The sequence below is a fragment of the Diadema setosum genome, chromosome 8 (genome assembly GCF_964275005.1).
Source record: "Diadema setosum chromosome 8, eeDiaSeto1, whole genome shotgun sequence".
NCBI classification, from domain to species: Eukaryota; Metazoa; Echinodermata; class Echinoidea; order Diadematoida; family Diadematidae; genus Diadema; species Diadema setosum.
The window spans coordinates 3,321,183-3,338,453 of record NC_092692.1 but is presented as its reverse complement, the minus strand read 5'-3'; the positions used below and the strand labels follow the sequence as shown (position 1 = coordinate 3,338,453).

The following is a 17,271-nucleotide window of genomic DNA, read 5'->3' as shown; positions in this document are numbered from 1 at the left end:
ATGTATTTGACACTTTGTTCATTGGGGATTAATACACTTACATTGTCCTTATTTGTGTGTTTTTTGTTTTTAAATAAACTGTCAGTGAGCCTACAGTATGCTGCAATGTAGTGCAACTGTTTTTCAAGTGACTTTCTTCACAGGACATGTTCTGTTTCAAGAAAACTGCACCAAAGAAATTTCTTGGTTTTTGTGCAAAGTGAAGGGTAGTATGAACAGGTTTAGCAGTCGAGATGACAAGTTCATTTTACATGTGCTGTATCTCCTGATGAAGGCACTACTATGTCAGCCAGGGGCCGGTCCATTAATCATGAATTTTATGAGGAAATCATAGAACAGCTCTGGCAGGGCGTCCACTGGGCTAGCTGAAGAAATGTCTGGACATGTAACACATGATTATATTTGTTTAATACAAATGTACATCTGCACTGTCACTTATGAAGGTCTTTGATTGTCTGTGTGTGACATGTGTAATGCAAATTTGTGACAGATATAATACATGATGCAGTGCATCGGGATGAGTTTGAAGCACAGCTATCGCATACAGTTGGCATGTTTTAATTTTGAGCAAAGACATGACCTGTGATGTTTTAAAGATTTTTAATTTGTATAGCACGTTCATAAAAATACCTCATCAATCTTTCAAAATTTATGCTACCAGAGGTACAAACTTGTACATTGTAGCATTTGTTCCTTTCTTTGCAAATGCCTGCTGTCAAGAAACATACAGTACAACCACATTGCATCGGCCAAATAAATGTATGGAGTTTGGGGTACATAAGTTTGGTGGCAACATAACTTAGCAAAATATAAACTAGGTAGTCATTTTTGCTATGATACTGCTTAAAAAAATACATGCACGCGAACAAACCTTGTTAGCAAGCTTACTTGGGGATCAGTCTTGAGAGCATGATCACAGAATGACAGTGTCTTTCATTTCTGGCTGAATTTTAATCCTGATGATGATTACGAGTTAGCAAAATAACAGTTTATACACCATTTGACAAGGTCATGACACGAGCATCTGTGATGTGTCCGTATTTTGTTGTAAGGAACCGCAGTTGCAGTATACTGTTCTCATTGTGAGTAGCTTGATGTGTAGGCTCTATCCCATAGATGGCTAGTGGACTCCAACCGACATGGAAATCTTCTCATGAAGGTTCACCCGCTTCACAGCTTGGCATTGAGAAGTCAAACTGGGCTCAGCGTCATTAAATTTACATCTGCAAGACATAATATCCCTTTCAAATGTATCACTGTAACTTCTCCTCCCCCATACACACTTTTCAACAACAACAACAACCAAAAAAAGAAAAAGTGAAACTTTCTTAGTTTAGCAAAATAACAGCAAATTTCCCTCTTAAAGGTATTGTTTACTATTGGGAGCAGTGATCTAAAAAAATGTTTGAGTTATCACGTTTGATGCATGGTGTACAGGTGAAGGTCAGTTGTATCACAAATCATTCTGCCATGTAGAGATTTTGCAATAAAGCCTAGAATATAAGGAGATATTACTTTTTTTTTCTCAATAAACCATAACTGTAGATGGTTTACTCTAGAATCAATTTATTGTTCACATTTTGTATATTAATAGTGATTAACTTTTTTTTTTTGTTTACGTTGGTTGTTTCTATTCTTAACTCACATTTTAGAATTATTTTGAAGCATTAATGCTGGGTTTTTGTTTCATCTTCAAATGGTACATAGTGCCTTTCAGCATGTAGTGCAGGCAAGGGACAATGCAGTTGAGAGGCAGTTAGATAATGTACATGTACACACACACAAAATGTATATTAACTACTTCAACAATAAGGTCAGGTTGCTCAGAGAAAGCAAGTGGGTTTGCAGGGTGTTATTTCAACTCTTTATATAAAGTTGACAACTTCATAAAGCTCTTGGAAAACCCACTTCATTTCAACAGCATGGGAATAAACTATGAAATGCCTCAGGTGGATGTGTATTTCAATCAGTCTAGCAATGAGTTGTGGTCCTTGGCAAGCAATTAATTGGTGTGAAACATCGTACTTGTGAGAAAGATTTACAAAGCATGTGCATGGGTCTTGCTGGACATGAATCCTAGCAGCCTTAGAAAGTCTGACAATGTACATAAATATGCAGTGCTCACATTCAATATTTCTTACACATTTACCAAATATTACCCTTTCATAGACGTATTGTTTAATGAAGTTTGAATACAACATGTTAGTACATTTGTTCGGTGGGTTGCTAAAATATGTCTGTGTTCTCACTTTCATTCTGGCTCTGGCAATTGGTACAATGGGCTATGCAAAACACATTTTAGCATTATTTTGTCATTTAAAGCAGGTGCAATGTGTGAGTGCATCAAAGAGCATGGTCAGTGTCACATATTGAAGGCAGTCAACTCACATGAAGGCAGTCACTTCTAGAACACTTTACCTTCTAGAAACTCAAGTGATGTGCTGGCTTTGTCCCTGAGCAATGTTTTCCGTAGGATACATTTCGTAAACATTTATATAATTCACTTGGGTTCCACTCGTAATTGACTGTCACGAACTATCTTTGTGTTTCAGATTATAATAAGCATACAAATTTTTAAAGATTGATTCAGGGTAGGATAGTTTAGAGAAATCATCAGAAATCATTTTGTGGATTGGTTTTTGTTTTAAGTTAACATGTGCAGACAACACACAATGGATCGTCTGAGGTATGATTTACACAATAAGGCCCCTTTTCTTTCTGCGCTTATAGTGCAGATTGCCCACATCAGCAAGGGTGAATTGAACATTTTAAAAAGGTCAATTGATCAGCCAGCTCTCTATTGAACAGTAACTGTACAGGGTGCAAAACTCCGGCTTGTTTGCATGTGAAGGAAAACTTAAGACTTACTCTTAGACAAGTGAAATGAATGGGTACATGCTCTTTAGAAAGTTCAAGCCCTTGTCAGGATGTTCAGTCAGAAAAGTGAGCTGTATGCAGTTTCTTAAAGACACTTAATTATCCCAAGCGATTTGCAGCTCAGTAGAAAAGCACGACACGCTGCTCCTCCCGTTACCGTACCCCCCCCCCCCCCCGTACGTACCGAGTGCCGAACATGACGCTACGCAACGCACCAGCGAACACCCAGCTAGACTACAAGAGCCGTGCGAGCCGTCCACCCTAATTTCAACATGGACGCCCGAATACCTACCGAATGGGGCGGAATGGGTGCACGCACAAAACTGCATAACAGCCATGCGCATGAAAATCTCTCCTACGGGCTCTGGTCATGACACAACAGAGAGAGCTGTGTGTGTACGTACGTACCAGGCTCCAGTCTCTGTTTATTTGCACTGTGGTGCCAATTTCAGCAATCTAAGCAATAATATTTTAAAATTTCTGGAAATATCCTATAACAATATTATAGATTATTTATATATTACATTATTAGATATTTAGATGTATGAATATGGTTTAATGAAGAAATATTAAAACTCTAAGCTTCATATATATAGCAAGTTGCAATGCATATGGCAGGTTGTTTTGATCATTGTGCAATGATCTGCTGCATATCCCATGTCAGCTGTGATACGTTCGGCCGGATCGTAACATGCAAAGTCGATATAAAGTCATCGGGATGTCAATATCAATGTGTGTGGTGTGCGTGTACTGTTTGCAATAAAAATCAAGTACTGCTTCAGTTCGGCTTAGCCTTTGGTTTAGTAATGAAACTTCACAATGGAGATCAAACAGCCATCCAACTCAAAAGACTGCAAACGTATGACGCTATCGCAGGGCCCCCTTTTACCACAGCCACAGGTACGCTGTGCAGTGCAACTGTGGCCGTTGGCCTGCACGGGCACAGCCGCGACGCCTGAGCAAGTACATGATACAATGTCATGGTCTCCGACCCAATCGTCCATGTTCAAAATAGACAGCTCTGCGGTCATGTCCGCAACCCATGACAATGTGTCATCCATGATGGCCATCCTCACATTTACCTGCACACATGTATCTATTGTCAACTGATTGTGGTCTGTACTCTAGTCTGATCTGATCTGATGAGTATACAAGTAGTTGACGAGTGACGACGATCGACGATGTGATGATGAGAGGAGGCTACTATAGAAGGTGCGTATATGTATATAGTAAAGGCCGCTCAGGCGCTATAACTACGGCCGGCGATATTGCGATCGCAATTCACATGTACAGTACGTACACATCTCAGCTGAGCTCAGCGCTCAAGCGAGGAATCGAGATACTATAGCGCGATACATTGCAGCAGGAATGTCTTGCGCACACACAAATTTCGCTTCATAGTAACTTCGGAAGCGAGTTTACGTGGCGGCACCCGCGGCTGAAATATGTCCATGTACCCTCCCGACTGAGTGTCTTTAAATGGGTCTCTAGCCATCTCCTGTCTGGTTCTCGAACGAGGACATATGAGATGAGTGCGCAACAAGTACTTCAGTGAGCAATGCCTAATCCATTTGACATTGCCAATATTCCACACTCACCCCGTCTTAGACTGCAGCGAGATAGAGAGACATCTATGCCTTTGTGATTTCTGTAGATCAGACGGAGATATCATCCATGATTAGCCGTTTTTTCGGAATTTGCCCTAAAATCAGATTATCCACCTGTCTCCCACTCTCATTAGTTCTTCCTGACTCACGGAATCAACTGCAATCGCCCCACCAAGCTATTTACCAACTCGTTTCTCCCTCTGTAACTTTCTCTACTGTTCCCGTTCCCTTTATCATCCCTTCCATGTCTCCGACTTCTGCGCTCTCCGCCACAAAAGGGATCTCCTTGGAGCGAGTCGGCTCCACCCTTCCTCCCCCTGTCAGACAGGTCTGGTCTTTCAATGAGGGCAGATTGTCGCTTGCTCTCGCTCTCTACCCACAATATTCATTTTGTTGTTTTCTTCGGTGAGGAAAAACCAGACAGTATCTTTGTATTGGGACTGACATTGTTTGGTGAGACTCCAATTTAGCAACAAAGTTGGGGGAATGATAAGGGAGAAAGTGTGTGCTAGGGGGAGGGGGTGGTTAGAAGAGGGTTATTGGCTCTAATCTATCGGATTGATTTGGCAAAGAAAAGGTTGAATTAAGACATCTTGCGGCTTGCAGACTTCTGAGAGCAGGAATAGAGGGAGACGCTGGAGCGGGAGAGCTGAAGGGGAAGACCCGGTCAGACGGGAAGAGAGAGAGAACGGCACAGCTGTCGTCATGCCCTGCCGCCACTTTGCTATGGCAGACATCCAACAGAAAGCAGCCTAGATTAGCATGAGGGCATAAACAAAACTTCTTTGCATCTTTTCTGTTTGCAGTGCAGGATGTAAATATCCAGACCTCCGATGTAAACCTGCAGAGTTTCTTTTTTAGAGACGCAGAATTTCGGGGGCACGGATGACACATACTGGTGTTGACTGGTTGTTCACTTGGGGAGGTGTTAGACAGTGGTTTACCAGTGTGTTGGTTTGATGTGTAATGTTACATGGCTTCAACCACAAAAGCCTGTTGAAGACTATATGCTCTAGAAGTTGCCTGTTGGGATATGTGCATGTGGGAATATATCTGGTGAGAAAGATTAGTGTACCAAGTCTTCAATTAGAACATGAAGGTCTTTGTGCAGTTTTTGTTGAACTCTTAACCTCGACCTCATGGTTATGTGTTTTATGATAATCTTTTTCAATAGAGTGTGGCAATGTTAGAGGGGAGGGTTAGTTACCTGTTGCAAAAGGCCTTTTCAAACGTTCTGAAACCTGTGGCTGTGCCTAGGCTACAGAGCAGTGGAATTCCCTTCTGATAGATTATCCATTGCAAATTATTTTCTGTCATATTCTGTTAATCCATATTAATCATTCATATTAATCATTCAACAGAGTTTTCAAAGATTTGTTAATGTGAAACCACATGCTGCTCTCAGAAAGCCATAGCAGGGCTCCCATCATGAGAAAAATGATGCATTTAAATTCAGAGGCTACTTTAGAAATCAGTGTGACCTTGCTCTTAAATCAAGAAGGCTACAGTGTTCTGGACCTTTTTCTCAGACTGATATAATTTCGAAAGTAATATCATAATGTAAAGCTGTCTTTGCATCAAACAAACATTGATTGATGGGTGAATGATAATGTTTCATTTCAAGTGCCACACATATTTCATGTATTTGTCACAAATTTTCAATTTTATACACATTTTAGAAGAGACATGCCCTCAGTTACAAGTGAGCTTAATTTTAGTATAAAGTTTATGTGATGATGAACTTTGACATCTTGATAATGCATGCTAAATATATTTGTAGCTAGATAGGTTTGGTACTGACCAAGGATTGTTCCTAGAGGTATTCTGTGTTTGTTTGTTTGTTTGTTTTTAAGCCAATGACCAGTCATTAGAGGATTGGTTTTGATGTCTCACACTGTTGTGTAATTCCTTCTTTTTACACATACCTATGCATGTGTGGTAAAATTTCTGTATCTTTTTCTTTGTTGTCATCATTTGCAAATTTACTCCCTCATTTTTATCATCTTTTACCGGATTATTTGACTTTTTTTTTTGCTTTATTAGTCATTGCATAATTTCCATTTCATTATCATTGTATATTAGTTTGTATGTAATTGGACAGTGTCAGCTGAGATCATACTACACAAAATTATGTCATAGACAATATTGACACAGGGCATCAAGTTCTTTTTGCTTGAAGTCGGAAGTGATGCCTATATGTAAGGTGCATGACAGCCAACTTTCAGTTCGCAAGTGATATACAAACTGCCAGGGAGTTTGCAAGTGATTGTTTTTAATTATACCCCCGCCAAACGAAGTTTGAAGGGGGTATATAGGAATCAGCGGACGGTCGGGCGGTCGGGCGGTCGGTCGGGCGGTTGGTCCGTTGCAAATCTTGCGTCGCGAACTACTTCCTCAGTTTTCAACCGATTCCCATAAAACTTGGCACAGATGTGTGTGCCTTGGGTTGTAGATGTGCAAGACGTATTTTTTGACAGTACGCAAAAGTACGTTGCCATGGTAACGGCATATTATGGGCAAAAATGGGTACAAATCTTGCGTCGCGAACTCCTCCCACAGTTTTTGATCAATTTTTATGAAATTAGGTACAGATGTTCATCTGAATATGTTAATGTGCAAGACACATATTTCCGCAGTGGCAAAAAGTGCGTTGCCATGGTAACGGCATGTTATTGGTAAAATATAGGGCAAAATGATTCATGGCAAAACTGCTTCATCAGTGTTCTCCCAATTCTCATGGAATTCATATTGAATTTTTGTCTTAGGATATAGGTCAGCATGACACATTTCTTGACAGTGACAAAAAGTATGTTGCCATGGTAACAGCTCACATATTATGAGCCAAAATGATGGAAAATTTTGTGTTGCAAACTACTTCCTCAGTTTTTGCCCAATTTCCATGAAACTTGGTACAGATGTGTGCCTTTGGTTGTAGATGTGCAAGACGCATTTTTCGACAGTACCCGAAAGTATGTTGCCATGGTAACGGCATATCAATGGCAGAAGATCAAGGAAAGATCTTGCGGATGTAACTACTTCCTCAGTTTTTTGACCAAAGCTTAGTAAATGAAATGCTGTTTTCACCAAAGCTTATGAAATTTTGTTCGGCGGGGGTATAACCAGTCGCTGTAGCGACATTTCTAGTTTATTCTGTTAAGAAATATGGACATTTTTTCAGTAATATTTATTAGCTTCCATTCAAATAATACCCCAAACAGCAATTCAAATTGGTATTACCGTACAGTGTCATAAAAATAATTCAGTAACATTTCTGCACTTGGAAATAAAAATTAGCAAAAGTAACAATTGAGTGATATATTTCATTTTTCATTGTAACAAACAGAATGAAAGTGGCACAGCAAATAAAAAGAAGAAGAAGTATAGATCATATTTGATCTAATATAAAAATCCATACCCAAGACATACACTCACAAACACAGACACAAATACACACACACACACACACACACACATCACTGTACACAGAGCCTTGCCAAATGTTCCATCTTAATTTTTTTTGTTCCTGATTTATTAAATTCGTGAACCTTTATGGGTGACAACTTCTTGGCCAGTAGAGGAGATGCAGCTGATTATGAAAGTAATTCCGGGTTGATGGTAGAATCTGAAGGGTCGGCACAAGCGTTTATACAAATTGTACGATTCAGAGAGCAGGGAAATTCTTCATATTTCCTCTCGTCTGCCGGCCTGCAATCCCCGCTATGCTGGCGTGTTGTCTGTGTGCAGTCATGCCGAGTTGTGAGTCATGTGACGCTGGAGCCGCTCTTGTTTTGAGGTCGTCGCTGGTATAAACACAGAGGATGACAGGGAGCTAATGAATCAAAATTTTTTTCTTATATATTTCATTATTTGAAACATGACAAACAAGAGCCAATCACACAAAACCGAACGGCTCCAGCCGAGGATTCTTATTGTTCGTTGTCGAGTTCTCAGACACTGACGCGTATTGCGTCTGCAATTGTTCTGTTGTCCCCTTTTGGTGTATGTGAGGCTCTTTTGGTGTATGTGAATGTGTGTGTGTGTGTGTTGGTGTGTGTTTATTGAAGACAAAGCAGATGCTGTTGGGGTGAGACTGACATTGTACATTCACAGGATGTGTTGAATAAATTGTGTTTCCTTTGCACCATGCAGAATGTGTAATGAGATGTGGAAATTGTGAATTCATGAAAAGAGGAGGGTAGCAATAAAAACAGTTTCATTTGACATCAGATGAATATTTTGCTGTGATGTGACATGCAATTATACAGCAGGCACATATGTTTATGTGCATGCATGAACATACATGGAATACAATTTATCGATATTCATTTAATTTTCATTTTTCATTCAAGAGGGATTACAAAACAGTCGGGGTAGTTCATCCATAGAACAGTAGAATTTTCAAACATAAATTGGCTTTATTTGTTTGGTATCTAATTCATGTTGTTTGGTATCTATTTGATGTCCCATATTCTAATAAATACATTGCATTGACAGAAATGCAAAGGAATTGGTGCATGGGAAGGAAGATACTAGTAGTCAACAATCTAAATGATATTCCAACATTTTCCATTTAGAATTAGTGATGAATACCCTAATTAATATGCTTGAAGCCATCAATCAACTGAAAATGTTTTGCTTGAGAGAAAAGGGAACAGGTTTTACATTCCATATTTAATGACACGATGGCTTTTACACATACACATCATGATGGTCACATCCATGCGACGAAGGCTGTTCCATATACTGAAGGGCAACTTGTTAATTGCCTTATTGATTTTCAAAGTGGTGGTAGCTATCAGTATGTTGCTTTTAATATCACATGGATTCCACAGCTTTCCCTTTGTTATGTCATGTCTGTGGTTTGTAAGAGCACAAGTATTTAGAGATTGTTCCTTGTATCTCTTCCATTCACATTATCTCTCTCTGGGGGTTAGGTGTCTTTAAAACATATTCTATTGTTGTTTAAGCATGATGATTCAATATTTGTTTCAGATGATGGAAAAGTAGTCATTTCAAGCTGCAGTGATAGAAAAAAAAAAAACCAACTTCATTGTTGCATATTCCTGCATAACTAGTTTTGAAATTTTAAGATTGAAGAACACAATTTGAGAGCAGTATTCTCTCAGAAAGCCAATACTCAAAAAATAAAAAGTCTTGTTTGCAGGCTATCAAATATCTGGTGTAGGGTAGGAAGGAAATGAAGAGGGAGATATGAGAGAAATATGGACGCTTGCTGGCTCCAAGAATAAGGAAACACTTCCGAATGCATGTCTTTCTCTTTCAATGGAGCCGGTCGCCTGGATGGTTGATGATATTAAAGGGGCACCCGGATGTAGCCAAATAGATCTCTCTAACCAGTTGCCAATGATGAAGTAATCATCTATAAAGCATAATCCAAGCCGTGATGAGAGCAGCAGTTAATGGTGAATAAGTTCTTTTGATCCATGATAAAGAGTCTCAAATACAAAAAATATGTATCTCTCTCTTCGCAGCAAAACAAGGTCTTATTTTGTAGTAGTTCTTTGTAGGTTATTAAGAAAGATATAAGCCCATTCCTGTAGCTTTGAACAGATATTGATGTGGAATGCAGTGATCTTACCTGTTACTATGGACAAGTTGAAATCTAGGAACATTTTCCAAGAGAAATTAAGTGTGAAAGAAGGGTAAAGAATATTATATAACCCCCAGATCATGCAAATGTGATCTGAAAATTGGTGTTAAAACTCTTGTACTGCAGATTCTTGCTCATTCTGGAAAAAGTGTTCCGGGGAAATGGATTACTTTTTACTAGTTGAGAACAAAAGTATTTGCGGGAGAATGCATTAAGATACAGTTTACCTTAATTTTCACAAACAAAATAGCAATGCTGGAAGTGTAACTTTAATGAGCCCAAATACCCAGACAGTCTGATGTTTGTGTATCAGGGATACATATGTGTGGCAACACATGGAGGTCACTGGCACACTACGAGTGAGACTGGGTACACTGAGACCTGTGGAGCCAAACTTCCCCTGGTTTCGAGTACCTGCTTCGTTCACACTCGTTATCTACATCATCAAGTAACGAGTGCGCATGATAAACAAACACCATCAGGACATTAATAATCTACAGTAACTACACATTCTTTACAGTTTGGGAGAGGAAATTACAAGAGAGAGAGAGAGAGAGAGAGAGAAGTGGTGGGAAAGGTGGGAGAGAGAGAGATAGAGAAACAAACCAAATTTTGCAATAAGGACACTTGTTTATGATGTGTAGAGCTGTAATACGTCATTTAGAAACATCATGTCTGTATGCATTACATTATTGTCCCCGCCAAACGAGTTCGAGCAGGGGACTATGAAACGGGCTCCGTACGTGTGTGTGTCCGTGTGTCCGTCCGTCCGTCCGTCCGTCCGTGCGTCCGTCCGTGTGTCCGTCCGTGCGTCCGTGTGTGCGTCCGTGTGTGATCAAAATCTTCAATTTGCTACTTCTCTGTCATTTATGAGCCAATTTTGATTCTGTTTGCTTTATATGATAGCACTACATGGGAGCTTTAAAACTTCTACACAGAATTTCAGTCGTGACCTTTGACCTTGACCTTTGACCTATATTGTACATTTTGCTACAAAATGCTACTCCTTCGCCATTTCTAACCCGATTTTGATTCCGTTTGCTTTATATGATGGCACTAGGTGAGGGCTTCAAAACTTCTACACAGAATTTTGACCTTTGACTTCTTTGACCTTTGACCTTGATTTTTGACCTATATTGTACATTTTGCTACAAAATGCTACTCCTTCGCCATTTCTAACCCGATTTCGATTCAGTTTGCTTTATGTGATGGCACTAGGTGAGGGCTTCAAAACTTCTACACAGAATTTTGACCTTTGCCTTGTTTGACCTTTGACCTTGATTTTTGACCTATATTGTACATTTTGCTACAACATGCTACTCCTTCGCCATTTCTAACCCGATTTCGATTCCGTTTGCTTTATGTGATGGCACTAGGTGAGGGCTTCAAAACTCCTACACAGAATTTTGACCTTTGCCTTCTTTGACCTTTGACCTTGATTTTTGACCTATATTGTACAATTTGCTACAAAATGCTACTCCTTCGCCATTTCTAACCCGATTTCGATTCCGTTTCTTTATGTGATGGCACTAGGTGAGGGCTTCAAAACTTCTACACAGAATTTTGACCTTTGCCTTCTTTGACCTTTGACCTTGATTTTTGACCTGTATTGTACATTGGCTACAAAATGCTACTCCTTCGCCGTTTCTAACCCGATTTTGATTCCGTTTGCTTTATGTGATGGCACTAGGTGAGGGCTTCAAAACTTTACACAGAATTTTGACCTTGGCCTTCTTTGACCTTTGACCTTGATTTTTGACCTGTATTGTACATTGGCTATAAAATGCTACTCCTTCGCCATTTCTAACCCGATTTTGATTCCGTTTGCTTTATGTGATGGCACTAGGTGAGGGCTTCAAAACTTTTACACAGAATTTTGACCTTTGACTTCTTTGACCTTTGACCTTGATTTTTTACCTATATTGCACATTTTGCTACAAAATGCTACTTCCGGCGGGGACATATATTACGCACCGCGTAATTTCTACTTTTCCTTGTTTATAAATGCCATCAAATCTGTCACCTATAACACCATATATCTTTCTTTTTCTTTTTTTATCTTTAGTTAAATATTTCTTTTAAACTCCCTTTTATACTAGTTTAAAAATTTGTTGCAAAATAATGAGTGACCTTAAGTGCCATATGACACTCCAATCAGTCCTAAGTTGGGCTCTTCGAAAACATCCTATAATATAGGCCTACTGGTCAGTAACATCAATGTATGATCTACATTCCCTGTGCTCATCTATAATATATTTTTTTCTTTCTGTCTATCTCTGTTCTGTTCTTCTTCACTGCAGGATTGCCAGACCCCTTCGCCAAAGTGGTGGTGGACGGCTCAGGACAGTGTCACTCCACAGATTTCTGCAAGAGCACCCTGGACCCCAAGTGGAACCAGCACTACGATCTGTAAGTGGACGGTCCGAAGTCAGTGGTGAAACTGTGGTTTAACACTGTACTTCCAGTCTGTATCTGAAGGTACCAAGGGTACACTACTTTTCCTCTACTCCTTTGGTTGCTAGATACTCAGAGCTAGAGAATTTTATGGGTCTTTCTTTTCTGCAGGTGATATGATGGTTATGCAACAATGGACTTACAGGGTGTTCAGACGCAAAAAAATGTATACTAGAACGGTATAGCTATACCAAAATGGTATAGCTATATGATGAATGTATACATCTGAATGCTGACTATTAAATGAAACGAGGTATAACAAAACAATATAAAGCGAAACGACAGAGCATCGTTTCGAACTAGAACTCGATAACGAATCAGCATTCCATCATGTCCATTATGCGTCTGAACGTATGGCGACCATAGAACGGTATAACGTGGCGGGGCAGAATGGGAGTGTGCATGAAAGGACTAGGTGATCCTATCGCTGTCTTTACCATAACAGCATGCGCATTGGGAAACTGCACATCTATGCGACGTTTTCCAGAACGGTCGAGATTAGCGTCTGAACAGTCTGTCGGCTGTACGATGATTCATTTTACATCGTTTCTTTGTTGAGTTTGGATTTAAACTAGCTTTTGTCTGAACAGGGGGATAGACTGTCATGAAACCCTGTGATTTTACTTGTCATGGAACAAAGAGGAGAGGTTTTTAGAGATTCAATTACTTGTGGGTCCTCGTTCACCCAGTCTGCATTGAAAAGGTATTCAGATATGTTGGCTGTTCAACATTAGGCCCTATACCTTTAGTATCTTAGCCTTCCATTTGCTTGGTATCAGCATAAAAGTACCACCCAAAGTATTTTAACAGAAGTCAAGCCAGTGGGGATATACAATTGAAGTTGATATTCTCTCATTTTACTCATTTTAGTAAGCCCCACATGATTTGATTAATTATTGGTTTCTGTTTTAATTGCGTCGCGATAGGACTAAACTGCAGCTGCTTTATATTGACAATATGTCTGTACATTGTGTGAGCATAATGCAGCTGTAACTGCGTGCACACACCATTTGTGCATGACCTAATGACTCGAGTTTCCAGGCCAGATGTTGAGGTCTTTTCATTTATTTTTTGTGAAGCATTTGTGTTTCTTTGCTTGTTTTTGTGTTGTCAAGCAAGTTTTTAATGGAGTTTGGTAGTAAGCAAGATATGAAGTTAAGAGATCGATGAGAGTAAATGTAGTTTACTGTTGTCAGATGCAATTCCAGAGCATAAATTTGACTCAAATGACCTGGTAGGTTTCATCATGAAAAGTTTCCTTGTTGCCATGATTATTTTGTGTGGCAATTTGTACTTGATATAAAGTAATGAAAAAAAAAAATGACTTTCTATCTGAAAACTCATTAATAGTCATAAGCACTATCATCCACTTGTGTGTCCTGAGTCTTTAAAAAAATGGATAAGAACAAATGAAATGTTCGAAGGTCCCATTTTAGGTTATTTAAAATGACTGGAATATGCCATAGCATGTTTCCTGTGAGTGTGGTTGGGTCAGTGAAGCTTAATTTTCCCAATTTTCCCTCTGGAAACTTAGCAACACAAGAATGGCTTGAGATAATCTTTCCTGGCACTGAGCAGACTTCATACCACTGACCCCTTGAAGATATGAGCAGGAATTAGCTGTCTGGTGCCAAACAGACTTGTGAGACTGAACAAGTCAGCAGGTCCTTGTAGCCTAAAGCAGGGTAATTTGGATTAGGGTAGTGACTCCGCTCAGTGACAACAGCTTTGGTGCAGTCCAGAGCTGTGCAGACAGGGGCGGACCTTGGACCGTATTTGTGAAATGCAGTTAAAGTCTCAGTAGTTCACTCGCAACATCATTCTTTCCCTGGCCTTGCATTCCTTCAGCAAACGTTTTAATTATTCAAATGCATCCCTATGTACAAATTGTATCAACAACAATTGTTCTGTGCCATGGCTGGGTGCATTGGCCATTATTTGCCCGGCTGAGGGCTACTTTTGTATTCTGACAACATTCCTTTCAGAAGAGAATCAGCTGTCGGATAACCTTTCTTCTCTCTGTGCAAATCTGACCTCTTGAAATCAAAGATATCTAAGTATGACTCTGTGAATGGCTGTGGCCCAATTCCTAGTGGAAAAAAAAATGACAAACAACACTGCCACCACCAAGGATTGATTTGAAAACAGTTCAGAAGACTGGTAGAGCAGCATTCTCTGTTCGTTTTCATGCTGCAACTTTCCATGTTTACATACATGTACATGTAATGCCATGCCAATGTTAACATATGAGGTAGTCTCAGGTGATGCTGTTGCCTTGGTAACCAAGGTCAATGGGGCTGCAATGATGCACAAGTGTGCAGACCCATGGTGGTGGAAGACTGATTTCGTGGCATTCTTGTGTTCGCAATATGGTCTGCCCAATGCTGGAGCACCTGCAAAGATGATGAGGAGGAATAGAAGATACACTGCCTTGATACCTAGGCTGAAAATCTATTAACTTGCCCTCAGGTATCTTTTGACTACCATAAGAACATTGCCCTCTTTTAAAGATTGAATCAGGGGTGACCATTCTTACTTTGATAATGGGAATAAGGTCTCGGGATATCATATTCTGTTCAAAGCTTATACTGCAGTGTTGCATTAAAAGAGGATAGTAGTGGGAAGTCTAAATGACAGTGAGTCAATAATAACTAAAAAGTTGCTCTTTCAACAGTAATGTAAGTTTCCCCTCTTTTGTAATTAAAACCTAAATGAAAATAATGAGGGAAATTGAAAATAAAGATTTTCTTCAGACAAAAAAAAAAATGAATTTACTTTCTTGTCACAGGCAATGCTTCTGTTTTTCTTTTGAGTGAAGTTTAAATTGAAGCTTTCTTTCTGCTTTAAGTCCATTTTGTGCAACTTGAAGAATGCCATAATTTGTAAGATGATCTATCAACGTCAACTAAACTCCATATTCTTTGATTTTTCTGATTTCCTGTGATTTCTTTCTTAAAATTTGCTCAAGTTACTGCATTGTTGTCATTCAAAACAACTTCGTAGGAGTTGACTTTTCTTCTCTGAGAATTCTTAGAGGTGACATGGCATTATTTGGATTAAAAGGCAACATAAAAATATGTCTGTTAATCTGAGTGTTATGTCAGAAGTGTCTCTTTGTACAAATTGTTAATGTTAGAAAAAACAAGGAGCTGCAAAGGAGGCCCAAAGCATATAAGAAAAGAGTGTGAGTTTGTTGGGTTCTAAATCCTCTACTTGCTGTATCACAACATCAGTGGGGAGCTGAACGGGTTGGGATTGTGCTAATCCAGACGAGGTCCCGTCGGAGTGAAAACGCATGATGTGGATGACTCGCAGGAGACACACTGCGCCGCGGAGTAGTGCCCGCGCGCTATTTACGACTTGCCACACTCCTAATCCCTCATAGACTGATTGACTGGGTGTTTGGAAGGGGGCAAGGATGGGAGGGATGATTCTCTCTTTTGTCTCTGCTGGAAAAGCATTCTTCTTGATATATATCATGGGCAGGGGATGATCATATCTTTGATTGAAGATCCATTTCCTCCATTTTTCTTATCTCTGCCCCCGTGAAATGATTGATTGTTTTTCTCCATGCTTCCAGCCAAGAGTCTCTTGAAGGGAGAGACGACCAGGGGGAGAGAGAGGGAGGGCAATTTGCCTGATGGACTCGTGTCCCGCGACAAATACACGATGGCTCTGTGTGGCGTGGAATAAAATGATAAGGGACTTTTGCTCACAGAGATGATGCTTCTTTGGTATCTGTGCTTTGACATTTTATGTGTGTTTGTGTTCCTGCATGTCATAGTTTAGAGGTTTTCAAAGTTTCAGGAGATGGACACCCATGGAAGTGATCTCCTGCATTTGACATTCCCACTCAAGAAGTCAGTGAGGTGATTGTGTTGCATGAGATAAAAGTCGTGAGGGCCTCAAAACTGCTCACCATGGCAATTTAGTCCGCAACTTTGTATTGAAACTGAGCAAAATGATTCCATAAACCTCTGCAGATGGTGCATGCCTTTGGTTGTGGCAGGGAGATGACATCCCTGGTTGTTGAGTATCATTGGGCTTTTGCCTTCATTTTGGTGTCAAAGACTGCATGGCAAAAAGAGCCCCTGTGGTTTTGTCACTGTATGAAAGCCTTGTTTTGTATTGTCTCTCTCTGTCTCATGTTGTCTCAAACTGTCAGCCATTGTTTCATACACTCTCTCCCAGTGTCAAGGCATCATTTGTCCAGGATGAGCTTGGTTAGAAGACAACACAAGTGGCAATGTAACAAGTGTAAAACATTTTTCCCATGTTTTGATGCATCTCTGCATCTGACCTGTGGTATGTATGTCTTCTCATATGAAGTGTAGGTTTTGGTTCTTATGTGGAGGCTCAGAGCAATGAAATGAACGTGAAAAAACAAGCAAACAAACGTAGAAATACATTTGATTAATGTCATCATCATGCTTCCGTTATACAAAAGTTTAGGCACCAAGATTTGACACCATCTATAAAGGAGATCTGTTACCAATTTATTTTCTTCGAATTTTACCTCTATTTTGTTTCACATTTCAAGACATGCTGTCCCCATTGTCTGTGTCATAAAACTTGTTTTGAAGTCGGCATATTGTCAGGTCATATAGAACCCCTTTTATTTCTTTCATTCTAGACTGCAAAGGGAGGGGAGACAAAACTTGCCCTTTCTTACTAAGAAAGAAAACCCGATTATCACTCTCATCATAATTCATCATTTTAGCC

The 17,271-nt window shown here is 39.7% G+C and overlaps 1 protein-coding gene across 1 annotated transcript in view; it reads left to right on the top strand.

Annotated features, from left to right (window-relative positions):
- Positions 1–17,271, top strand: part of LOC140231381 (E3 ubiquitin-protein ligase SMURF2-like) — a 70,532-nt gene that overhangs the window by 17,570 nt on the left and 35,691 nt on the right. The window contains exon 3 of the mRNA XM_072311505.1: positions 12,396–12,504. Coding sequence (XP_072167606.1) covers positions 12,396–12,504 — 109 coding nt within the window. The remainder of the gene's footprint in view (positions 1–12,395; positions 12,505–17,271) is intronic.